The 27,021-nt window shown below is 46.3% G+C and overlaps 2 protein-coding genes across 3 annotated transcripts in view; one reads left to right on the top strand and one right to left on the bottom strand.

Moving 5' to 3' along the window:
- Positions 1–1,245: 1,245 nt before the first annotated feature.
- LOC140208348 (uncharacterized) lies at positions 1,246–12,970 on the bottom strand. Of its 2 annotated transcripts, none has more exons than XM_072276949.1 (2): positions 12,865–12,970; positions 1,246–3,503 (listed from the first exon to the last, which is right to left on the bottom strand). In XM_072276949.1, exon 2 carries the CDS (start codon positions 3,120–3,122, stop codon positions 2,070–2,072), a length of 1,053 nt encoding a protein of 350 aa, XP_072133050.1. In that variant the 5' UTR covers positions 3,123–3,503; positions 12,865–12,970; the 3' UTR covers positions 1,246–2,069. The 2 variants fall into 2 exon arrangements, with proteins under 2 accessions (XP_072133050.1, XP_072133051.1); XM_072276950.1 differs by lacking the exon at positions 12,865–12,970 and adding an exon at positions 12,799–12,862.
- The window catches only part of LOC140207445 (uncharacterized), a 51,741-nt gene continuing 36,313 nt past the window's right edge, over positions 11,594–27,021 (top strand). The window contains exons 1-2 of the mRNA XM_072275967.1: positions 11,594–11,647; positions 24,090–25,462. Coding sequence (XP_072132068.1) covers positions 11,594–11,647; positions 24,090–25,462 — 1,427 coding nt within the window. The remainder of the gene's footprint in view (positions 11,648–24,089; positions 25,463–27,021) is intronic.

A 27,021-nucleotide genomic window follows, 5' to 3' on the forward strand; every position in this document is an offset into this window, starting at 1 on the left:
TTTTTATTGTGATTTCGATCATAAACTGCTGTGCACAGTAAAAACAACATACCTCCAGGACCATGGTGCTACATGAAACAACACAAAACTACACTAGGCTAAGTGACACAACGCAAAGCTACACTAGACTACGTAAAATAACACAAAAACTACACTTGACTACAGACCTACACAGGACTGCATGAGGTGCACAAAACAGTGCAGGGCACTACAATAAATAATAAACAAGAAAATAGGCACAGTAGAGGACAAATTACAATATAATAATAAATGATAAAATAATAAATAAAAGTATGCCTGCATATAAGATGACAGACAGGAAATGATAAAGTCGAGGTGTTTGGTGGTGTGGAAGGGTGGGTTGGTGGGTAGAGATATTTATCAGCCTTACTGCTTGGGGAAAGTAGCTGTCCCAGAGGCTGGTAGTCCTGGTGAGGATGCTGCGTAGTCTACCCAGATGGGAGTGGAACAAACAGTCCACGAGTGGGATGGGTGGAGGTTGATTATGAAAATCAGGTTGGTGTTTGATCTCAAGAGAGGGAATTTGGAAAATACCAATGAGATGCCTTTTTGAACAGCTTGTAATTGTGCCCATTAGGGAAAAGTTAATTTTGGATTGGGTGTTGTGTAATGAACCAGGTTTGATTACGAAGCTTATGGTAAAGGAAACGTGGACTTGGTGATCATAACATGTTAGAATTCACTCTGCACTTTGAGAGGGGAAAGGTACAAGAAGATGCATCATTATTAGTGGAGTGAGGGGAACTACGAAGGCATGGGAGAAGAGCTCACCAAAGTTGATTGCAAAGGGACACTAGCATGGATGATGGCAGAATAGTAATGGCTGTTTTCCTGCCTGTCCAGCCTCAACCTGCCTCTGCCTTTCCACAGCCTCCATCTTTAATTTTTCTAACTTGTACGGGAGCCTAAGCTCACTTGGTTTACTTCCAGGAAACACCTCCAACTCCTCCACTTTAAACACACCCTCAGATACATAATGTTCAGCTATTATCCTCTGCATCTGTGACCTCCTCATTGTCGATTTCACCTTAGCAAGTTTTAACCTTTTAGCAATACTCAACAACTCAATCCTTCAGGTGTCCTCTAACGCCTCAGAGGCTGGTGCTTCCAGAAATCTATCAACATCCATTCCTGCTGATTTTCCACACACAAATAAATCAAAAGGGATTTCTCCAATGAAATCGATAATTAATCAATACGCCCTCAAATCTGTTCATATCCCGGATGCAAGCCCAAATTTTGTTATGAACCGTAACGCTTTAGAAATGAGCCAGACGCAATAGACTACCCTTAGAGTCTGTTTTTGATGTTACATCCACTACCTTTATTCGTATCTACTAACAATATAGTAATTAGCAAGATAAACAAAAGTTAACAGTGTTATGTGTACTTGTGTGTAAATATAACTCCCAAACTATTGAGCTCAGGGGAAACAAGGCTTGGAGTCTTGAGATGGTGAACTATGAAAGTTCAGTTCAACCACAGAATAGGTGATGAGAGAGAGATATTTGTAGTGCAGGGTAAATGTCAAGAGAAGGCAATTCTGTCGAATTCCACAGTGGTAAAACGAAAGAACAGTCACTGTAGATTTTATCCATCGTCGTTCCAAATCCACATACAAATTATCACTGAAGGTGACTTGTCACAAGAGGTATCGTCTTCAAGTGAATTCCCACACCACACCCAGGAAAGGGTTAACACATAAGTGGTCTTCACAGGATACCCCAAATCCGATCCACTTCTATGGATCAAACGAGGTGACAACCACACATTCGATGTTCGCTGAATCGATAATTAACCCACCCTTGTGGGCACAGGAAAGTTCGAAACAGTGACCCTTGGCCACCAGTTCCCTTGTTTTGATCCTTCCATTTATCCTCCTTCATCTCCGTCTGACTCTTGAGTGTCCGTGTCCTCGGTTAAAACTAAACAAGCTGTGAGTGATGTAAACAAGCTGCAAGTCAGACTGATTTCCATTCTTAATCTCTCTCTCTCTCTCTCTCTCTCTCTCTCAAAATGACAGTCCACAGGAAACGAAATCTAGGGATTCATAACAATGGCCACTCCCCATTGTGAACTGACTGGTGTGCCAGTAGGTTGGATGACTGAGTGAATCCTTTCCCACGTTCTGAGCTGGTGAATGGCTTCTCCCCAGTGTGAACTCGCTGATGTCTCTGTAGGTTGGATGACTGAGTGAATCTCTTCCCACAGACTGAGCAGGTGAACGGTTTTTCCCCAGTGTGAACTCGCAGATGTGTCAGTAGGGTGGACGATTGAGGGAATCCTTTCCCACATTCTGAGCAGGTAAACGGCCACTCCCCAGTGTGAACTGACTGGTGTGCCAGTAGTTGGGATGACCAAGTGAATACATTCCCACATTCTGAGCAGGTGAATGGCTTCTCCCCAGTGTGAACTCGCTGATGACTCTGTAGGGTGGATGAATCAGTGAATCTCTTCCCACAGACTGAGCAGGTGAACGGCTTCTCCCCTGTGTGAACTAATTGGTGTCTCTGTAGGTTGGATGAATCAGTGAATCTCTTCCCACAGACTGAGCAGGTGAACGGCTTCTCCCCAGTGTGAACTCGCTGATGTCTCTGCAGGGCGGATAACTGAGTGAATCCCTTCCCACATTCTGAGCAGGTGAATGGCTTCTCCCCAGTGTGAACTCGCTGATGAATCTGTAGTTTGGATAACTGAGTGAATCCCTTCCCACATCCTGAACAGGTGAACGGCTTCTCCCCAGTGTGAACTCGCTGATGACTCTGTACGGTGGATGAATCAGTGAATCTCTTCCCACAGACTGAGCAGGTGAACGGCTTCTCCCCAGTGTGAACTCGCTGATGTCTCTGTAGGTTGGATGAATCAGTGAATCTCTTCCCACAGACTGAGCAGGTGAATGGCTTCTCCCCAGTGTGAACTCGCTGATGACTCTGTAGTGTGGATAACCAAGTGAATCTCTTCCCACAGACTGAGCACGTGAACGGCTTCTCCCCAGTGTGAACTCGCTGATGTGCCATTAGGTTGGATGACTCAGTGAATTCCTTCCCACAGTCTGAGCAGGTGAACGGCCGCTCGCCAGTGTAAACACGCTGGTGAGCCATTGTGTCAGATGACTGAGTGAATCCTTTCCCACAAATTCAGCAGATGCTGGTGTGTCGACAGGTGGGAAGACCGACTGAATCCTTCCTCACACACAGAATAGATGAATGGCCTTGTCCAGTGTGAACTTGCTGATGTAACTTCAGTTGTGATGACCGAGTAAATCCATTCCCACTGTCCGAGCACGTGATCGGCCTCTCCCCTGTGTAAAATAATGGGTGTACCAATTGGTCAAATGAACGAGTGAATCCCTCCCCACCTTCTGAGCAGGAAGGATGGCTGATTGAATCCCTTGCTCCTTTTCTTAAATGTCTAGACAGAGACAGCAAAACTGGCGAGTCGTGTTTGAGATTCCTGGGGACAAATTCCTTCTCATTTTTAATCTGTAAAAAGAATAACAAAATCCATTAGTGTGTGTAGGACAACATTTCAGATGAGATTACTTGAGTTGCCAAGGTTTGATCTGGTATCACACTGTAACAGTGAGATTCAACCCAAGATGGACAGAGAAATCATCTTCTGCATGGGCACAGTGCTGGTATCTGGAATGGCCATCAATTCCCTGATGCTCTTCCTGTCTCTATAAGAATGGAGCATTTCTGCCATCTCCAATCTGTGACTTGGCTCAGTCTGACTCTCTCCATTGGTATTATTCCCTGCTCCTGCTGAGCAGCATGGGTGCCTGGCCCCACAGTAACTGAAACAGTATCACACAAATAGTCTTCCTTGACATGCATTTGGGATTTTCTTTTACGTATGATTAACTTAAAGTGCCACAGTGTTAACGCCATATAAAAAAATTCCTGCTGAGATGAATGGTTGGTCTGCACAGCTGTGAAAAGGACTTAAAGTGAATTTTTGTATTATTTCAGGTTCTTGGGCCATCTGGTTTGTGCTGAACTATTTAAACTGCCCACTCCCATACCCCTACCATCCAGGCACCTACTCAAACCTCTTAAATGTTGAAATCGTGCTTGCATGCACCACTTGTGCTCTTTGCTCATTCCACACCCGGATGATCGTCGGTGTGAAGAAGTTTCCCCTCATGTTCCCCTTAACGTTTTACCTTTCCCCCTTAACCCATGGCCTCTGGTTGTAGTCCCACACCATCTCAGTGGTAAAATCCCTATCTATGTCCCTCATAATAGTGGTATACCCCAATCAAATCTCCCCTCAGTCTTTTATGTTCCAAGGAATAAAGTCCTGACCTGTTCGATCTTTCCTTATAACTCAAGTCCTACAGACCTGGCAACATCCTTGTGAATTTTCTCTGAACCTCTTTCACATCTTTCCTGTAGGTTGGTAACCAAAACCGCACACAATACTCCAAATTAGGCTTCACCAGTGCCTTCTACAAGTCAACATAACATCCGTCTATTGTTGTCAGTACTCTAGTTCATGAAGGCCAATGGGCTGAAATCTTTCTTTCTGTCTCTATCTAACTGTGATACCACTATCAGTGAATTAAAGACTTGTATTCCCAGGACCCTTTCTTACTACAATACTCCTCCATGCCTGACCAGTCACTGTGAAAGACCTCCCTTGGTAGGTCATACCAAAGTGCAACACCTCACACTTGTCTGCATTAAATTACATTTTCCATTTCCCAAACCATTTTCCCAGCTGGTCCAGATCATACTGCAAACCATGATACTCTTCCTCGCTGACGACTACACCACCAATCTTGGTGTCAGCTACAAATTTTCTGATCCAGTTAACCACCCTATCATCCAGATTACTGATATAGATGACAAACAATAACAGATACAGCACTGATCCCTGTGGCACACCGCTAGTCACAGGATGCGGTCAAGAGGCAGCCATCTGCTACCACACACTGGCTTCTCCCAAAGACAGTGTCTCATCCAATTTAGTATCTCATCTTGGGTGCTGAGTGACCAAACCTTCTTGATCCACCTCCCATATTCCACCTCTGTAATTTGTACAGGGTCTAGGAATTTGATGCTGCTTTGCCTCACTTCTATAGACTCTGTGTTCATCTCGTGAGTAAAAAAAAATCTCCCACATCTATTTTGTCTCCTCATATGGATTACCATTCTGATCTTGCAGAGGATTAATTTTTTCCCTTGCAATCTTTTCACTCTTAACATATCTGCAGAATCCATGAGGATTCTCCTTCATCTTGCCTGCTGGGGTAACCTCATGCCTTCTTTGTCTTTCATAAGTGTTCACTTGAATTTCCTGTATCTCACAAGTACCCCATTTGTTCCAATCTGCCTGTACCAGGTATGCACCTCCTTTTTATTGATCTGGGAGATGAAAGCCAAAGGGGTGATAGAGCTGCTATGGGAGGTGGTGGTGGGGGAGGGTCAAACTGAAGTTGCAGGGGGAATGGGAGCCTGAATAACAGAACAGATAGTGCAGGGTTTGCGGAGACAGTTGTTGTTCAGTCCTCAGACAAAGTCAGGAATGAAAAAGTTGAGCATGGTGCAGTGAATATGCTGAGCCCTGTATATTTCAATACAAGGAGCAGCGTAGGAAAGGCGGATGTGTTCAGGGCATGGATCAACACCTGGAATTATGACACTAGGATCTGGCAACTGTGGCCTGGGACAGGCTGCTTTATGGCAAAGGTGTGCTTGGTAAATTGAGGCCTTCAAAGCGAAATTTTGAAAGTACAAAGCGGGTATGTGCTTGTCAGAATAAAAGGTAAAGATAGAAACTGTAGGGAACCTTAGATTTCAAGAGATATTGAGACCCTGATGAAGCACAAAATGGAGTTGCAGAACAGGGATAGGCAGGCAGGTTGAAATGGAGTATAAGAAATAAATCAGGAGGGCTAAAAGGCGGCATGAGATTCCCCTCGCAGAAAAGATGAAGGATAATCCTCAGGGATTCTGGAGATAGATTAAAAGCAAAAGGATTGCAAGGCACAAAGTTGGTCCTCTGGAAGACCGGAATGGCAATCCATGGCTGGAACCAAAGCAGATGGGGGAGATCTTAAATATTTTTTTCATTTCTATTTACTCAGATGGACACAGTGTCAATGAGAGTGTGGAAAAGCAGCATTAAAATCGTGGACCCTGTACAGATTAAAGAAGAGGGTGGATAAATCTCCAGGGCATGACAAGGTGCGCCCTCGGTCCCCATGGGAGGCAAGTGCAGAAATCGTCGGGGCCCCAGCAGAGATAATTAAATCATCCTTAGTAATGGGAGAGTTATCAGAGGATTGTAGGATAGCCAAAGTTATTTCACTGTTCAACATAGAACATAGAAATCTACAGCATATTCCAGGCCATTCAGCCCACAATGTTGTTCCAACCATGAAACTTACTCTAGAAACTGCCTGGAATTTCCCTAGCACATAGACCTCTATGTTTCTAAGCACCATGTACCTATCTAAGAGGCTGTTAAAAGACCCTATTTTATCTGCCTCGGCCACCACTGCTGGCAGTGCATTCCACACACCCACCACTCTCTGTGTAAAAAAAACTTACCCCTGACATCCCCTCGGTATCTATTTCCAAGCAGCTTAAAACTATGCCCCTCGTGTTAGCCATTTCAGCCCTGGGAAAAGCCTCTGGCTATCCACATGATCAATGCCCCTCATCATCATATTCACCTAAAAAAAGGCTTTGTTGGAAGTAGGCATAATTATGAGGGTATAGATAGGGTAAATGCAAGCAGCTTTTTCCACTGATGTTGGGTGGGACGACAACCAGAGGTCATGGGTAAGTGACTTCCCCATTTATACAACACAATACAGGCCCTTTGGCCCACAATGCTGTGCCAGACATTACTTACTTCAGAAATTCCCTAGAGTTCCCCATAGCCCTGTATTCTTCTACGTGCCATGTACCTATCCAGGATCCTCTTAAAAGACCCTATTGTATCCGGCTTCATCACAGCTGCCGCAGCCCATTCCACGCACTCACCACTCTGTGTAAAAAAACTTACCCCTTGTGGTGATATCACGTGTCATGACGTGACTGGACAGAGTTACTAACATGAGCAGAAATGAAGAATGATAGAGAAGCATGGCAGTGTAAGACGTGGTTTTGCTGCTGTTAAGTAGAAGTTCAATTCTGCAGAATATGGTTTGTTATTAGTAACCCACGGTACGTATAAAGAACACAACACCCCTGACATCTCCTTCGTACCTACTTCCAAGCACCTTAAAACTGTGCCCTCTCTGCAGATTTTCTCTTGGTTGTGATTGGAGGCAGAATGAAGGTGATTTTCACAACAGCTGATGTAAAAGATTTTGTTCCCTTTCTCCGAGTTCCCAATCCTTGCATTTAGACAGCTGGAGCTCAGCTCTGTCTGAGAGATCCATCGGTTCCCATTCCCTCTCAACCGGAAGCTCCCCGGAGCCCGTGTACGGATGGTGGGGCTGAGAGAGAGGGAAGAGAGCAGGACTGTCCCAGGATTTCGGGTCACGGAGTCCGGAGCTCACAGCAACTGTCCCGAAGTCGGTGTTGAAACCCCACCAACCTCCCTTCTCCCCACCCCGCAACAGTCTCCCTACAGCCGATCTCCTTAAGCTTAGCGTGTACTGCGCGCATGCGTGATATTCGGCAACGGAACAGCCCTGACGCTTGCGCATTTGATCGGTGCTTCGGCGACGGCGAACTTTATATCGCAGGGCTTTATTGGTAATCACGGTGCCATTAAAAGTTTCTGCAAGCACCAGTTCCACGTCCATAGCTTTTTTTTGTGTGTGTAGAAAATTCAGCAGCTGTTTTAACGCAGAAAGTGGCTCCCATAAACAATATACTCAATATCAATGTGTATCTAATGCCAAAGTACAATCCTCTTACAGATGTAGATATAAAACACAAGAGATTCTGCAGTTGCTGGAAATACAGAGACGTACACACACAAAATGCTGGAGGAACTTTGCAGTTCAGGCAGCGACTAAGCAGAGGAGTACACAGCCTGGGCATGCTGAAGGGGTTCGGCCTGAATGTTGTCTATTTATTCCTCTCCACATTCGTTGCCTGATCTGCTGATTTATTCCAGTATTTTGCAGAACCCACTTTTTTTTTCAATCAATGTTTCTAAATGTTTCTCATCTTTGATTTATAGGCACATCCTGCTGGTCAGATTCCTCCTCCTCCCCATAAACTCTAGACCCCATCGCTCTCTGGAGCCTCAAAGCCCTGACTCAGGCCGGCATCTCATTGGTTTCTGAATCTGCTCCATCGAAGAATCATTCGCTAGTCTGCTGTAAGACTTTAGAGGCGCATTGCAACAACCCAGCTGTCTGAGGCACAGTCCTTTGAAATGAGTGAAAATGACCGAAAACGTTGAAAAGAGCAGCGAAGAAGGAGTTTAGCTAAATTATTTCACAGCACTGAAGAACTTCAAATACACAGGGAGCTCATCGTCTTATTCAGCCTGGAGAAAATCATGCAGGTGTATAAGATGATGAGAGATATTGGTCGTGTGAATAGCCAGAGGCTTTTTCCCAGGGCTGAAATGCCTAACACGAGGGGCATAGTTTTAAGGTGCTTGGACCCAGGCGCACAGGAGATGTCAAAAAGTGGTGGGTGTGTGGAATGCACAGCCAGAGACATCGGTAGACGTGGATACAATAGGGTCTTTTAAGACACTTGGACAATCGACAATAGGTGCAGGAGTAGGCCATTCAGCCCTTAGAGTCAGAACCACCTTTCACTGTGATCATGGCTGATCGCCCACAATCAGTATCCAGTTCCTGCCTTCTCCCCATAACCTTTGATTCCTCTATCTTTAAGAACTCTATCCATCTCTTTCTTGAGAGCATCCAGAGACTTGGCCTCCACAGCCTTCTGGGGCAGAACATTCCATATATCCACCACTCTCTGGGTGAAAAAGTTTTTCCTCAACTCCGTTCTAAATGGCCTACCCCTTATTCTTAAACTGTGGCCTCTGGTTCTGGACTCACCCATCAGTGGGAACATGCTTCCTGCCTCCAGCGTGTCCAATCCCTTAATAATCTTATGTTTTAATAAGATCCCCTCTCATCCCTCTAAATTCCAGAGTATACAAGCCCAATCGCTCAAATCTTTCAACATATGACAGTCCCGCCATCCCGGGAATTAATCTTGTGAACCTACGCTGCACTCCCTCAATAGCATGAATGTCCTTCCTCAAATTTGGAGACCAAAATTGCACACACTACTCCAGGTGTGGTCTCACCAGGGCCCTGTACAACTGCAGAAGGACTTCTTTGCTCTAATACTCAATTCCTCTTGTTATGAAGGCCAGCATGCCATTAGCTTGCTTCACTGTCTGCTGTACCTGCATGCTTGCTTTCAGTGACTGATGTACAAGAACACCTAGATCTCGTTGTACTTCCCCTTTTCCTAACTTGACACCATTTAGATCATAATCTGCCTTCCTGTTCTTGCCAGCAAAGTGGATAACCTCACATTTATCCACATTAAACTGCATCTGCTATGCATCCGCCCACTCACCCAGCCTGTCCAAGTCACCCTGCATTCTCATACGTCCTGCTCACATTTCACACTGTCACCCAGCTTTGTGTCATCAGAAAACTTGATGTTTTAATCCCTTCATCCAAATCATTAATATATATTGTAAACAGCTGTGGTCCCAGCACTGAACCCTGCGGTACCCCACTGGTCATCGCCTGCCATTCTGCCATTAATCGCTACTGTTTGTTTCCTGTCTACTAACCAATTTTCTATCCATGTCAGTACCCTACCCCCAATACCATTTGCTCTAATTTTGCACACTAACCTCCTATGTGGGACTTTATCAAAGGCTTTCTGAAAGTCCAGGTACACTACATCCACTGGCTTTCCCATATCCATTTTCATAGTTATGTTCTCAAAAAATTCCAGAAGATTAGTCAAGCATGATTTCCCCATCGTAAATCCATGCTGACTGGGACCTATCCTGCCGCTGCTATCCAAATGTGCTGCTATTACATCTTTTATACTTGATTCCAGCATCTTCCCCACCACTGTTGTCAGACTAACTGGTCTATAATTGCCTGTTTTCTCTCTCCCTCCTTTCTTCAAAAGTGGGATAACATTAGCTACCCTCCAATCCACAGGAACTGATCCTGAATCTATAGACATTGGAAAATGATTACCAATAGACAGGTATATGGAGCTTAGGAAAATAGAGGGCAATGCGGTCAGGAAATTCCAGGCAGTTTCTGGAGTAGGTTACATGATTGGCACAACATTGTGAGCTGAGGGGCCTGTAATCTGCTCTAGATTTCTGATTCTATGAAGTTCAAGGGAAATCTCTTCTCCTGCAGAGTAGTGACGAGTTGCAACCTGTCATCATGGGGAGAGTGAGAGGTGAAGTGAACAACAGGGCTAGACTGTAAAATACTGATATGGAACAGAAACATGGGCAGGGAGCAGACGGATTGAGTGGCCTCTCTAGTGTACAGAGTGAGTGTGGCAGAGACAGTAAGTATCTGTGACATGAGATTTGAAACAGAACTGATTTATCTTTTACAGATCCACAATATTAAACACCAGTCTAGTTTAAGGCGAACATCAGAAGAACATTTGATTTGATAAGGTACACCATGCAAGGCTTATTGAGAAAGTAAGGAGGCCTGGGATCCAAGGGGAGATTGCTTTCTGGATCCAGATCTGGCTTGCCCACAGAAGGCAAAGAGTGCTTGTAGACAGGTCATATTCTGCATGGAGCTCAGTGACCAGTGGTGTGCCTCAGGGATCTGTTCTGGGACCCCTACTCTTGGTGATTTTTATAAATGACCTGGATGAGGAAGTAGAGGGATGGGTTAGTAAATTTGCTGATGACACAAAGGTTGGAGGTGTTGCGGATAGTGTGGAGGGCTGTCAGAGGCTACAGCGGACATTGATAGGATGCAAAACTGGGCTTGACAAGTAGAAGATGGAATTCAACCCAGATCAGTGGCTCACTTTGGTAGGTCAAATATGATGGCAGAATATAGTATTAATGGTAAGACTCTTGGCAGTGTGGAGGATCAGAGGCATCTTGTGGTCCGAGTCCATAAGTCACTCAAAGCTGCTACGCAGGTTGACTCTGTGGTTAAGAAGGCGGTACGGTGCATTGGCCTAAATCAACCCTGGGATTGAGTTTAGGAGCCGAGAGGTAGTGTTACAGCTAAATAGGACCCTGGTCAACCCCACTTGGAGTACTGCGCTCAGTTCTGTTCGCCTCACTACAGGAAGGACGTGGAAACCGTAGAAAGGAGTGCAGAGGAGATTTACAAGGATGTTGCCTGATTGGGGAGCATGCCTTATGAGAATAGGTTGAGTGAACATGGCCTTTTCTCCTTGGAGTGACAGAGGATGAGCGGTGACCTGATAGAGGTGTATAAGATGATGAGAGGCATTGATCTTGTGGATAGTCAGAGGCTTTTTACCAGGGCTGAAATATTTGCCACAAGAGGACACAGGTTTAAGGTTCTGAGGAGTAGGTGCAGAGGAGATGTCAGGGGTAAGTTTTTTTTTTTGCACAGAGAGTGGTGAGTGCGTGGAATGGGCTGCCAGCGATGGTGGTGGAGACGGATATGATAGGGACTTTGAAGAGTCTCCTGGACATGGAAGTTAGAAAAATAGGGGGCTATGGGTAACCCTAGGTAATTTCTGAGGTAAGGATATATTCGGCACAGCATTGTGGCTGAAGGTCCTATGTTCTGCTGTAGTTTTTCTATGTTTCTAATTTCTATTCACATTCCTCCTGCCTCACTGGACAGGAACACTGAAACATCAAGTGAGAAACAGCAGGAAGTGGCCATTCAGCCCCTCTAACCATCAACAGAATGGTGGCTGCTCTCCCATCTCAGCCACATGTTTCTGCCCGATCCTCATTTCCTCGATCCCTCCGGTCTCCACACATCTACCAGCCTCTGTTTTATGTGAGGACGATCACTGAGTCTTCACCACCTCTCTGTGGTGGGGATTTACAGACATTCACCACCCTCAGAGTGGAGACATTTCCCCTCATCTCAGTCCCGGACAGTCCACCCCCTTTTTCAGAGACTGGGATCCCTGGTTCAGCCAGTAATGATGTTGTGCATTTCAATGTGTTCACCTCTCAGTCCTCAATTCTATAAATGAAAGGGTTATTGCATTTGATCTTTCTTCATATGATGACCCCCACCACTCCAGGGATTAGTCTGGTGAATCTTCATTGCACTCTCTATAACAAATACTCTCTAACCTCTTTGTTAATCCTCTATGGAATTAATTTCCATCTCCTGCAGCCCCGTGTTGCCCCAACCACTCACCTCCCACCCCGTCACTATTTCCACCTTCCCACCTCCCCCTCACCTGGATCCACCTCTCACTCCCCAGCTCTTGCCCCATCCCCACCCCTCACCTCTTTTCTCGGACTATTTCCCGTCCACTCTCAGTCCAGAGGGAGGGTCTCGGCCCGAAATGTTGACGGTCCATTTCCCTCCACAGATGCTGCCCGACCCACTGAGTTCCTCCGGCAGTTTGTTCTTTGGTCTGTGTGACCCGTTGTTAGTGTGGGGAGCGGGATTTTTACACCATATTCCCGGTACAGTCTCAACAAAACACAAATAATTGTCACTTTGCCCGGACCATTGGCCCCGCTTTGCAGGGCAACAGTCTGCCGCTGTTTGCCCCCCAATGTGGTGAATCGCCACCACCGTGGGCTCAGACATTTCCACAAGATGAGCCCCTCCTGTCCCCCACCGGGACAAACATCCTGTCCGCCCCCCTCTCTCACCGTCTTCATCCTCTCCCTCCCCGGGGAACCGGCATCAAACCGACGGGCCGAGCGGTCTCCTCCTACCTCTCAGCGACACATCAGACTCCGGCCGCAGGAGACGCTTCACAAACGCCCCAACTTCCCTCGGAGGGAAATGGAAATAAATCAGAAAGCGGACATTTACTTTGACGGTTGTCCCGCCGTGACGGAAAGTTCGGGAGACGGAGTCAGCGGGGGTAACGCCCTCTCGGCTGGTCCGCCTCCGCTATTGGCTGGAAGTAGTGATTGACATCACTTCGGACCAATGGGAACAGCGCATCGCGTGACTCCTCTGTTTGACAGCGGTGGGGGAGGGTCTGGTCACGTGATTAGTAGCCCAGCCGTTAAACCGACCAAGGCTCGAGCTCATCAGCGCGCGGGGCACAAAAGGCCCCGGATGATCGGTTGAGGTGAGAAGGGGTCTCCGGGTTGGGGGTCTCACCGGGCGGCGTTTCCAACACCGACTTCGGGTAGTTGCTGTGACTCCGGACTCCGTGACCCGCAATCCCGGGACAGTCCTGCTCTCTTCCCTCTCTCTCAGCCCCACCATCCGTACACGGGCCCCGGGGAGCTTCGGCTGATGAGAGGAATGGGAACCGATGGGTCTCTCAGACAGAGCTGAGCTCCAGCTGTCTAAATGCAAGGATCGGGAACTCGGAGAAAGGGAACAAAATCTTTTACATCAGCTGTTGTGAAAATCACCTTTGTTCTGCTTCCAGTCACAAACAAGAGAAAATCTGCAGATGCTGGAAATCCGAGCAACACACACAAATTGCTGGAGGAACTCAGCATTAGTACTCTTTTCCATAGATGCTGCCTGGCCTGCTGAGTTCCTCCAGCATTTTGTGTCTGTTGCTTGTTCCACCCCCTCTTGTTCTGGACTTTCTACCCGTGAGAACATGTTTTGTCCCACTCTCTCTGGGTACATAATGATAGCAAACACCTTTGTCCTGGGCAACAAGTAGCTTTCACATCACAAATGTGCCAGACTCCAATGAGACAGACTCCTGCTCTTCCCTTCATATTCATTGGCATTGCCATCACTGAGTTCACCACCGTCAGTCACCTGGGGGAGGGTTCAGGGGGAAATATTTATATACAATACAGAAACTGGTGTTACCTGTGTGTATTGTGGTGATGCAAAAAGTTGCTGGAGAATTTGAAAGTGGGAGGAAGTGGAGTGATAGTTTGAAATCTGACTTTTTAAAGCGTCATTTAGCAAGCAAATCAGATATGGACAATGTGCAAAAGCTCTGGTGAGAAAATACTTCATTCCCCGTTACAGGCCTGCTACATAGGTTGTGTGAGAGTGCAGATGAAGTCGATCGAGCCCAGAGGAGATCAAAGTTCTTACTGACAGTGATTTGCTGGCTGTTAAAATGAATACCTCTCTATCTAAAGTCATAGATATGACATGAAGAGAGGTGAGTTACACCCAAGGTGTAGGACACAAGAAACTGGGTGAGAGTCAGGAAGGGGAATGAGGTTAAATCGCCATCGCAGAGTAATCTTGTGTCCATCCCACACAACAACAGGTGGATCCACTTTAGAAACTGTTGGGGGGATTACCTGGCAGAGGAAAGTCAAAGGGGTGATAGGGGATTTGTTAGTGAGGGGAACAGAACAAGAGGGGACTAATATCCCAGTGGTGAGGCTCGCTAGTGCTAGTGTGGGGAGAGAGGGTGATGTGGTTAAAATAAGTTGTAGGGGGAAATGGGAACCAGAATGACAGAACAGATAGTGGGGAGGGTGAATTGAATTGAATTGACTTTATTACATACATCCTTCCTGTACGTGAGGAGTAGAAATCTTTACATCTCCGTCTGAATGTGCAATGTGTAATTTATAGTTGTTTATAATAAATAGTTTGTACATACGGCAGTCAATATAACATAGAAATGCAATTGTATCAGCATGAATTAATCAGTCTGATGGCCTGGTGGAAGATGATGTCCCGGAGCCTGTTGGTCCTTTTGCTCTTTGGTACCGTTTCCTGGATGGGAGCAGCAGGAACAGTTTGTGGTTGTGGTGTGAATTGGGTCCCCAATATCCTTTGGGCCCCTTTTACACACCTGTCTCTGTAAATGTCCTGAATAGTGGGAAGTTCACATCTACAGATGTGCTGGGCTGTCCGCACCACTCTCTGCAGGTTCCTGCGATTAAGGGAAGTACAGTTCCCATACCAGGCAGTGATGCAGCCAGTCAGGATGCTCTCAATTGTGTTCCTGTACAAAGTTCTTAGGATTTGGGACCCCATCCCAAGCTTCTTCAGCCGTCTGAGGTGAGCAAGGTGCTGTGTGCTCTTTTCACAACACAGCCGGTATGTACAGACCATGTGAGATCCTCGGTGATGTTTATGCCAAGGATCTTGAAGCTGTTCACCGTCTCAACCCCAGATCCACTGATGCCAAATAGGGGTGAGCCTGTCTCCATTCCTCCTGTCGTCCACAATCAGCTCCTTTGTTTTTTTTAGATTAGATTAGATTCAACTTTATTGTCAGTGTGCCAAGTACAGATACAAAGCCAATGAAATGCAGTTAGCATCTGACCAGAAATGCAAAGAATAGTGTTATTTACAAAATAACTGAGAATAAAAAGTAAGTACTACAGCACACAAATATAAAAGTACGGAGACAGTACAATACGGATGCAATACTGCTTAGTGCTGTGATGTGAGGTTCAGCAGCATCACAGCCTCAGGGAAGAAGCTCTTCCTGTGCCTGCTGGTGCGGGAGCGGAGGCTTCCTGTAGTGCCTAGCAGATGGGAGGAGAGTAAAAAGTCCATGGTTAGGGTGAGATGCATCCTTGATAATGCGTTTCGCCCTTCCCAGGCAGTGTTTATGGTAGATGTTCTCAATGGTGGACAATTAGGTGCTGATAATCCGCTGGGCAGTTTTCACCACACAGTGGAGTGCTTTGTAGTCCGAAATGGGACAATTGCCATACATCTCAGGATTGCTACCTGTGCTAGGTGCCAGTGAGGGTAGGAATAGGATGCTCTGGAGGAGGAACAAGTGGCTGAGGAACTGGTGTAGGGGGGCAGGGTTTCAGATTTCAGGATCATTGGGACCTCTTCTGGGGCAGGTGGGACCTGTACAAGAGAGACGGGTTACACTTGAACCACAGGGGGACCAATATCCTTTTCAGGGAGGTTTGTTAGTGCTATTGGGGAGGCTTTAAAACTAGATTTGCAGGGGGGTGGGAACCAGAGTGCCAGAGCTGACAGTGTGGCTGGGGTGAAAATAAATGATGTTGAAAGTTTAAGCAAATCTGCTGATATAAAGAGGTTGTGAGTGGTGGTAAAAATCTTCTGAGGTGTATATATTTCAATGCTAGGAGTATTGTGGGGAAGGCGGATAAGTTGAGGGCGTGGATTGACACGTGGAATTATGTCGTTGTAGCAATTAGTGAAACTTGGCTGCAGGAGGGGCAGGACTGGCAGCTTAATATTCCAGGGTTCCGATATTTCAAATCTGATCGAGGCAGAGGAATGAAAGGTGGGGGAGTAGCATTGCTTGTTAGGGAAAATATTACAGCAGTGCCCAGGCAGGACAAATTAGAGGGCTTGTCTACTGAGTCCTTATGGGTGGAGCTGAGAAACAGGAAAGGTATAGCCACATTAGTGGGATTGTATTACTGACCACCCAATAGTCAACGAGACTTGGAAGAGCAAATCTGCAGAGAGATAGCAGGCAACTGCAGGAAACATAAAGTTGTGGTGGTAGGGGATTTTAATTTTCCATACATTGATTGGGACTCCCATACTGTTAGGGGTCTAGATGGTTTAGAGTTTGTAAAATGTGTTCAGGAAAGTTTTCTAAATCAATATATAGAGGGACCAACTAGAGGGGATGCAATATTGGATCTCCTGTTAGGAAACGAATTACGGCAAGTGACAGAAGTCTGTGTAGGGGAGCACTTTGGTTCCAGTGATCATAACACCATTAGTTTCAATTTGATCATGGACAAGAATAGATCTGGTCCTAGGGTTGAGGTTCTGAACTGAATGAAGGCCAAATTTGAAGAAATGAGAAAGGATCTAAAAAGTGTGGATTGGGACAGGTTGTTCTCTGGCAAAGATGTGATTGGTAGGTGGGACGCCTTCAAAGGGGAAATTTTGAGAGTGCAGAGTTTGTCTGTTCCTGTCAGGATTAAAGGCAAATTGAATAGGAATAAGGAACCTTGGTTCTCAAGGGATATTGCAACTCTGATAAAGAAGAAGAAGGAGTTGTATGAAATGTATAGGAAACAGGGGGTAAATCAGGTGCTTGAGGAGTATAAGAAGTGCAAGAAAATACTTAAGAAAGAAATCAGGAGGGCTAAAAGGAGACATGAGATTGCCTTGGCAGTCAAAGTGAAGGATAATCCAAAGAGCTTTTACAAGTATATTAAGAGCAAAAGGATTGTAAGGGATAAAATTGGTCCTCTTGAAGATCAGAGTGGTTGGCTTTGTGCGGAACCAAAGGAAATGGGGGAGATCTTAAATAGGTTTTTTGCGTCTGTATTTACTAAGGAAACTGGCATGAAATCTATGGAATTGAGGGAATCAAGTAGTGAGACCATGGAAACTGTACAGATTGAAAAGGAGGAGGTGCTTGCTGTCTTGAGGAAAATTAAAGTGGATAAATCCCCAGGACCTGACAGGGTGTTCCCTCGGACCTTGAAGGAGACTAGTGTTGAAATTGCGGGGGCCCTGGCAGAAATATTTAAAATGTCGCTGTCTGCAGGTGAGGTGCTGGAGGATTGGAGAGTGGCTCATGTTGTTCCGTTGTTTAAAAAAGGATCGAAAAGTTATCCGGGAAATTATAGGCCGGTGAGTTTAACGTCAGTAGTAGGTAAGTTATTGGAGGGAGTACTAAGAGACAGAATCTACAAGCATTTGGATAGACAGGGGCTTATTAGGGAGAGTCAACATGGCTTTGTGCATGGTAAGTCATGTTTGACCAATCTGTTGGAGTTTTTCGAGGAGGTTACCAGGAAAGTGGATGAAGGGAAGGCAGTGGATATTGTCTACATGAACTTCAGTAAGGCCTTTGACAAGGTCCCGCATGGGAGGTTAGTTAGGAAAATTCAGTCACTAGGTATACATGGAGAGGTGGTAAATTGGATTAGACATTGGCTCGATGGAAGAAGCCAGAGAGTGGTGGTAGAGAGTTGCTTCTCTGAGTGGAGGCCTGTGACTACTGGTGTGCCACAGGGATCAGTGCTGGGTCCATTGTTATTTGTCATCTATATCAATGATCTGGATGATAATGTGGTAAATTGGATCAGCAAGTTTGCTGATGATACAAAGACTGGAGGTGTAATAGACAGTGAGGAAGGTTTTCAGAGCCTGCAGAGGGACTTGGACCAGCTGGAAAAATGGACTGAAAAATGGCAGATGGAGTTTAATACTGACAAGTGTGAGGTATTGCATGTTGGAAGGACAAACCAACGTAGAACATACAGGGTTAATGGTAAGGCACTGAGGAGTGCAGTGGAACAGAGGGATCTGGGAATACAGATACAAAATTCCCTAAAAGTGTCGTCACAGGTAGATAGGGTCGTAAAGAGAGCTTTTGGTACATTGGCCTATTAATCAAAGTATTGAGTATAAGAACTGGAATGTTATGATGAGGTTGTATAAGGCATTGGTGAGGCTGAATCTGGAGTATTGTGTTCAGTTTTGGTCACCAAATTACAGGAAGGATATAAATAAGGTTGAAAGAGTGCAGAGAAGGTTTACAAGGATGTAGTCGGGACTTGAGAAACTCAGTTACAGAGAAAGGTTGAATAGGTTAGGACTTTATTCCCTGGAGCGTAGAAGAATGAGGGGAGATTTGATAGAGGTATATAAAATTATGATGGGTATAAGATAGAGTGAATGCAAGCAGGCTTTTTCCATTGAGGCAAGGGAAGAAAAAAACCAGAGGACATGGGTTAAGGGTGAGGGGTGAAAGTTTAAAGAGAACATTAGGGGGGGCTTCTTCACACAGAGATTGGTGGGTGTATGGAATGAGCTGCCGGACGAGGTGGTAAATGTGGGTTCTTTTTTTAACATTTATGAATAAATTGGACAGATACATGGATGGGAGGTGTATGGAGGGATATGGTCCGTGCGCAGGTCAGTGGGACTAGGCAGAAAATGGTTTGGCACAGCCAAGAGGGGCCAAAGGGCCTGTTTCTGTGCTGTACTTTCTGTGGTTTCTATGGTTTAACACTGAGATGCAGTTGGTGAGTATGCTCTCAATGGTACAGTGGTAAAAGTCTGTCATATCCTGGGACAGAGGTGAGCTTTATTGATGCTCCGCAGGAAGTAAAGACGCTGTTGCGCCTTTTTGATCAAGATGGAGGAGTTCAGGGACCAGGTGAGATCCTCGAAAATGTGGACACCAAGGAATTTGAAGCTTGATACACGATCCACTACAGTTCCGTTGATGTAGATTGGGAGTGTGGCTCCTAGCATGCCTGAAGTCCACAATGATCTTGGTCTTCTGGGTGTTAAAGGCCAGATCATTGTTGGCACACCACGCAGCCAAGTGCTGGACCTCATCCCTGTAGGCTGTCTCGTCATCCCCTCTGATCTGGCCAACCACCATGGTGGCCTCTGCGAACTTGATTATGGAGTTAGAACCATGTACAGGAACGCAGTCATAGGTGAAGAGGGAGTACAGAAGAGGGCTCAGCACACAGCCTTGAGGCACGCCGGTGTTCAGGGTGAGAGTGGAGGAGGAGAGGTTATCTAACTGATTGGGGTCTGTTAGTCAGAAAGTCCAAGGTCCAATTGTAGATGGATGAGCTGATAGCAAGCTGGCGAAGTTTGGTGATCAGCTTGAAGGGGCTTACAGAATTGAATGCCGAACTAAAGTCAATGAACAGCATTCTGACGTAAGAGTTGGGGCTGTCCAGGTGGGTCAGGGCAGAGTGAAGTGCCGTGGAGATGGTGTCCTCTGTTGACATGTTGGTGCGATAGGCAGATTGATGGGGGTCCAGGATAGTGGGCAGACAGGATTTCAGATGTGACAGAACCAGTCTCTCAAAGCACTTTGCAATGATGGGGGTGAGTGCAACTGGGCGGAAATCATTCAGGCTCGTGGCAGTGGAATGCTTCGGCACTGGCACGATGGTGGTGATCTTGAAGCTTGTGGGGGACAACACCCTGGGCCAGGGACAGATTAAAAATGTCTGTGAAGACCCCGGCCAACTGTCCTGCACAGACTCTGACCACACGGCCAGGTATTGCATCCGGACCAGCTGCCTTCCGTACATTCACCCTGCTCAGGGTCCACAAACATCGGAGGTGGAAAGTGAGAGAGACAGTTCACCAGGTGGGAGATCCGCTTTGAGGGTGACCTCCTTGTTCCCTCGATCAAAGCGAGCGTAGAAGTAATTGAGCTCATCAGGGAGGGTAGCAGAGCTGGAAGGGGGCACAGTACTAGGAGGTTTGAAGTCTGTAATGACCTGTATGCTATGCCACATGGGCTGGGGGTCAGAGGAGTTGAAATGCTCCTCGATTCTCTGTTTGTAAATGTGTTTAGCCTGAGAGATTCCCCTCCTCAGGTTGGCCCTGGCTGAGCTGTAAGCCTCCTGGTCTCCAGACCTGAAGGCTGAATCTCTGGCTTTGAGCAGGAGGTGAACCTCTCTGTTCATCCATGGTTTCTGACTGGGGAAAACTTTTATTTGTTTTAGTGATGTCTCTCTATCTACACACTTGTTGATGTGCTCAAGGACAGAGTTGGTTTATAAATCAATGTTAATCTGAGAGTCTGTGGTGGCATGGGCAGCAAACATGCTCCAGTCTGTGTGCTGGAATTGGTGCTGAAGAGCAGAGTCAGCATCCTCCAGCCAGATCTTAATAGTCTTCATTGTGGGTTTCACACGTTTAGTGACCGGGCTATACTTGGGAAGCAGAAACAATGAAAGACGGTCGGACTTTCCCAGGTGGGGGAGGGTAGTGAGTTTGCAAGCATCAGCCACATTTGTGTACACATGATCTGAGGTTTTATTCCACGTGGTGGTACATAATACATTTTGGTAAAATCTTGGAAGCACGGTACGTAGGTTACAATGATTAAAGTCCCCAGCGACAGTCAAAGCTCCATCTGGATGCAATGTCTGCAGCTTGCTAATAGCAGCACTGAGGTCTTTCATGGCTACTTTAGCATTAGCATCCAGTGGAACATAAACTGCGACAGCAATGATGCATGTTTTGTGACAATGAGGGGAGGTTGTTTTCTTGACACCAGTCAGATGTTGTTCAGACACCAGATACAGTCAGCAATCAAATGGTTGAGCCTGGAGCCTTCTCCTCCCCACCCTCCCGCCACCTTCTTTATTGGGCCTCTGCCCCTACCCTCTTCAGTCCTGACGAAGGGTTATGGCCCGAAATGTTAACTGATCATTTCCACGGATGCTGCCCGACCTGCTGAGTACCTCCAGCGTGTTGTGAATGGTGCAATGAATGTGCTGAGCTGTGTATATCACAATGCAAGAAGCATCGCAGGAAAGCCAGATGAGCTCAGGACAGGGAATTATGATATTGTAGCCATTACTGGGATTTGGTTGCACCCAACATCTGAGGGATTTAGAGGGACAAATTTGTAGAGAGATCGCAGACCATGCCAAGGAACAAAAGTTGATTCAGTAAATGATTTTAACTTTCCATGTATTGACTGTGAATCCCATACTGTAAAAGGACAAGATGGGGTGTAGGTTGTCAAATGTGCCCTTAATCAGTACGTAGAATTCCCGATGCAGAAGTGTGCAATGATCTGTTAGGAAATGATACGGGGCTGGTGACAGAAATTAGTGACCATAATGCCATGAAATTCAGGATAAATATGGGAAAAGAGAGGTCTGGACCATGGGTTGAGATTCTAAATTGGAGAAAGGTCAATTTTAATGGTATCAGAAAGGATCTAACAAGTGTGGTTTGGGACAGGCTGTTTCCTGGCAAAGGAGTACTTGGTAAGTGGGAGGCCTTCAGAAGTGAAATTTTGAGGGTGTAGGGATTGTATGTGCCTACCAAAATAAAAGTTGAAAGGTAACTGGTGCAGGGTACCTTGGTTTTCAAGAGATATTGAGGCCCTGGATATTTTGTTCCCCTAAATGCCTCAGACTGTTGGGTGATACCAAGACTCACTAATGACTACATTATCATAATTCCACCGCCTGAGCCCATCTGACTTTTTTTTTTAGTCATCATCTGTTGGTTTCTAAAAGCTTCCCAGTCGTTTTTGCTCTTTTGTTTGCCCTCTCTTTGGCTTTTATGTTGGCTTTGGCTTCTCATTTCATCCACAGTTGTGTCTTCCTGCATTTCCAATGCTTCCACTTCTTTGGGATGTATCTATCACTCAGCTCCTGAATTGCTCCCAGAAGCTCCAGCCATTGCTGCTCCATTGTCACTCCTACCTTTTCCCTTCCAAACAAGTTTAGCCAGCTTCTCTGTCATAGAAATATGGAGAGGTTCAGTACGGAAACAGGGTATTTGGCCCATCTAGTCAATGCCGAAAAAAACATTTAAGGTCTCTACTGCAAATACCTGCACTGGGACTTTCGCCTTCAGATGCCTGCCATCCAGGCTCCCATCCAAACTTCTTTTAAATGGTGAAACCGAGCTCATATTCACCACTTGAGTTGACATCTCATTCCACACTCTCACGACCATTTCAGTAAAGAGCTTTTCCAAATGTTCCTGTTAAATTTTCACCTTCTCCACTTACCCATGACCTCTGGTTGTCATCCCACCCAACCTCAGTGGAAAAAGCTGCTTGCATTTACCCTATCTATACCCTCATAATTTTGTATACTTCCAACAAATCCTCAAAGCAATGTATAATTTCCTTCTTTATGTTTAGAGCCTTTTTTAGGTGTATAAGCTAATGAGGGGCATTGATCATGTGGATAGCCAGAGGATTCTTTCCCAGGGCTGAAATGGCTAACACAATTGGGCATAGTTTTAAGGTGCTTTGAAATAGATACCGAGGGTATGTCAGGGGTAAGTTCTTTACACAGAGAGTGGTGGGTGCGTGGAATGCACTGCCAGCTATTTGTGTGAGAGGGTTTCAGTTACTGTGGGGCCAGGCACCCATGCAGCTCAGTGGGAACGGAATAATGCCAATGGAGAGAGTCAAACTGAGCCAGGTCACAGATTGGAGATGGCAGAAATGCCACATTCTTAGAGAGACAGGAAGAGCATCAGAGAATTTGGTGGTCATTCCAGATACCAGCACTGTGCCCAGTTAGAAGATGATTTCTCTCTCCACCTTGGGTTGAACTTCACTGTAACAGTGTGAAGTCAGTTCACAGCTTGACAACTCAAGGGATCTCATCTGAAATGTTGTCCTACACCCATTGATGGATTTTGTAAATATTTTTACAGGTTAAAAATGACAAGGAATTTGTCTACGGGAATCTCGAACACAACACGACAGTTTTGCTGTCTCTGTACAGATATTTAAGAAGTGGAGCAAGGGATTCACTCGATCATCCTTCCTGCTCCAACTGTGGGGAGGGATTCACTTGGTCATCTCAACTGAAGGTACATCAGCAAGTTTACACTGGGACAAGGTCATTCAACTGTTCTGTGTGTGAGAAGGGATTCAGTCGGTCTTCCCACCTGTGGACACACCAGTTAGTTGGGCAAATTGCTAGTCATCTGCTGAATTTGTAGGGAAGGATTCACTTGTTCATCTGACCTAATGGCTCACCAGCGAGTTCACACTGGAGACCGGCTGTTCACCTGCTTGGACTGTGGGAAGGGATTCACTGAATCATATAAGCTACTGAGACACTGGTCAGTTCACACTGGGGAGCAGCCGTTCACGTGCTCAGACTGTGGGAAGGGATTCCCTTGTTTCTCTAAACTGAAGGTACATCAGCAAGTTCACACTGGGGAGCGGCTGTTCACCTGCTTGGACTGTGGGAAGGGATTCACTGAATCATATAAGCTACTGAGACACCAGTCAGTTCACACTGGAGAGCAGCCGTTCACGTGCTCAGACTGTGGGAAGGGATTCACTGAATCATTTAACCTACGGATACACTGGTCAGTTCACACTGGCGGGAGGGCGTTCACGTGCTCAGACTGCAGGAAGGGATTCACTCGCTCATCCCAACTGAAGGTGCATCAGCGAGTTCACACTGGGGAGAGGCCATTCACCTGCTCAGTCTGTGGGAAGGGATTTACTCTGTCATCTCGGTTACTGAGACACCAGTCAGTTCACACCTGGGAGTGGCCGTTCACCTGCTCAGACTGTGGGAAGGGATTCACTCTGTCATCTGCACTGAAGGTACATCAGCGAGTTCACACTGGAGAGAGGCGATTCACCTGCTCAGACTGTGGGAAGGGATTCACTTCGTCATTTAATCTGAAGGTACATCAGCGAGTTCACACTGGAGAGAGGCCGTTCACTTGCTCAGACTGTGGGAAGGGTTTCACTTACTCATCTCAACTGAACATACATCAGCGAGTTCACACTGGGGAGTGGCCGTTCACCTGCTCAGACTGTGGGAGGGGATTCACTCGTTCATCTCAACTGAAGGTACATCGGCGAGTTCACACTGGGGAGAGGCCGTTCACCTGCTCAGACTGTGGGAAGGGATTCATTCAGTCATCTGAACTGAAGGTACATCAGCGAGTTCACACTGGAGAGAAGCCGTTCACCTGCTCAGACTGTGGGAAGGGTTTCACTTACTCATCTCAACTGAACATACATCAGCGAGTTCACACTGGAGAGAGGCCATTCACCTGCTCAGACTGTGGGAGGGGTTTCACTCGTTCATCTCAACTGAAGGTACATCGGCGAGTTCACACTGGAGAGAAGCCGTTCACCTGCTCAGACTGTGGGAAGGGATTCACTTGCTCATCTCAACTGAACGTACATCAGCAAGTTCACACTGGAGAGAGGCCGTTCACCTGCTCGGACTGTGGGAAGGGATTCACTTGCTCATCTCAACTGAACATACATCAGCGAGTTCACACTGGAGAGAGGCCGTTCACCTGCTCAGACTGTGGGAAGGGATTCACTCGTTCATCTCAACTGAAGGTACATCAGCAAGTTCACACTGGAGAGAGGCCGTTCACCTGCTCAGACTGTGGGAAGGGATTCACTCAGTCATTTAATCTGAAGGTACATCAGCGAGTTCACACTGGAGAGAGGCCATTCATCTGTTCAGACTGTGGGAAGGGATTCATTCAGTCATCTGAACTGAAGGTACATCAGCGAGTTCACACTGGAGAGAGGCCGTTCACCTGCTCAGACTGTGGGAAGGGATTCACTTGCTCATCTCAACTGAAGGTACATCAGCGAGTTCACACTGGGGAGAGGCCATTCACCTGCTCAGACTGTGGGAAGGGATTCACTTGCTCATCTCAACTGAACATACATCAGCGAGTTCACACTGGAGAGAGGCCGTTCACCTGCTCAGACTGTGGGAAGGGATTCACTCGTTCATCTCAACTGAAGGTACACCAGCGAGTTCACACTGGAGAGAGGCCATTCACCTGCTCAGACTGTGGGAAGGGATTCACTTTGTCCTCTCAACTACTGAGTCACCAGCAAGTTCACACTGGAGAGAGGCCATTCACCTGCTCAGTGTGTGGGAAGGGATTCACTTGGTTGTCTCATCTTCAGAGACACCAGCATGTTCACACAGGGGAGAGGTAGTTCACCTGCTCAGTGTGTGGGAAGAGTTTCATTCGGTCATCCAACCTGCAGAGACACCAGCGAGTTCACACTGGGTAGAGGCTGATCTGCTGCTCAGACTTTGGGAAGAGATTCTCTCAGCCATCGCCACCAAATGTCCATCATTGAGTTCACAATGGGGAGAGGCCGTTCACCTGCTGTGAATGTGTGAAGCAATTCGCTCAGTCATCTAACCATATTTAACTCTCACTTCAGCTAGCAGCTTAATATAGGGGGTGATAGCCCCCAGCCCGGCCAAACTTAAGAAATCTCGTTTGGGTGGATGCTGCACGATGTGACCCCCATTACAAATCAGTACCCTGAAATAACAAACGGTACATAATATACGATTAAACAATTGGGCTTTGTAGTTATTACTTTGACTATAGAGTTAGTAAAGAAAAAATAAAGGAAAATGGCCCACTCTCTCCATTCATGTCTTCTCACCTCTCCCCAGCAAAAGACCGCAAAAATCTCTCTTCCAGACTCACAAGAAAGAACAACATTTCTCCCATTGGATAGCCCTGCACTTCAAAACCCTGTTGTCTCTAGTCGTAACGTAAACATTGCTGCTACAGAGAAACAGTAACCTCAGCAGTGATACATTACAGAGAGGCCATTACATTAACACTGAAACCTCACAGCATGTTACAGTTGTGACACATTACTGGGTTCACAATAGACAATAGGTGCAGGAATAGGCCATTTGGCTCTTCGAGCCAGCACTGCCATTCACTGTGATCATGGCTGATCATCCACAATCAGTACCCCGTTCCTGCCTTATCCCCATAATCTTTGACTCCGCTATCTTTAAGAGCTCTATCCATCTCTTTCTTGAAAGCATCCAGAGACTTGGCCTCCACAGCCTTCTGGTGCAGTGCATTCCATATATCCACCACTCTCTGGGTGAAAAAATGTTTCCTCAACTCCGTTCCCGTTCTAAATGGCTTACCCCTTATTCTTAAACTGTGGCCTCTGGTTCTGGACTCACCCATCAGCGGGAACATGCTTCCTGCCTCCAGTGTGTCCAATCCCTTAATAATCTTATATGTTTCAATAAGATCCCCTCTCAGCCTTCTAAATTCCAGTGTATACAAGCCCAGTCGCTCCAATCTTTCGACATATGACAGTCCCGCCATCCCGGGAATTAACCTTGCGAACTTGCGCTGCACTCCTTCAATAGCAAGAATGTCCTTCCTCAAATTTGGAGACAAAAATTGCACACAGTACTCCAGGTGTGGTCTCACCAGTACCCTGTACAGCTGCAGAAGGACTTCTTTGCTCCTATACTCAATTCCCCTTGTTATGAAGGCCAGCATGCCATTAGCTTTCTTCACAGCCTGCTGTACTTGCATGCTTGCTTTCAGTGACTGATGTACAAGAACACCTGGATTTCGTTGTACTTCCCTTTTTCTTAAATTGATTCCATTTAGATAATAATCTGCCTTCCTGTTCTCACCACAAAAGTGGATAACCTCACATTTGTCCATATTAAACTGCATCTGCCATGCATCCGCCCACTCACCCAGCCTGTCAA

This window comes from Mobula birostris, chromosome 13, assembly GCF_030028105.1.
Source record: "Mobula birostris isolate sMobBir1 chromosome 13, sMobBir1.hap1, whole genome shotgun sequence".
NCBI lineage: Eukaryota > Metazoa > Chordata > Chondrichthyes > Myliobatiformes > Myliobatidae > Mobula > Mobula birostris.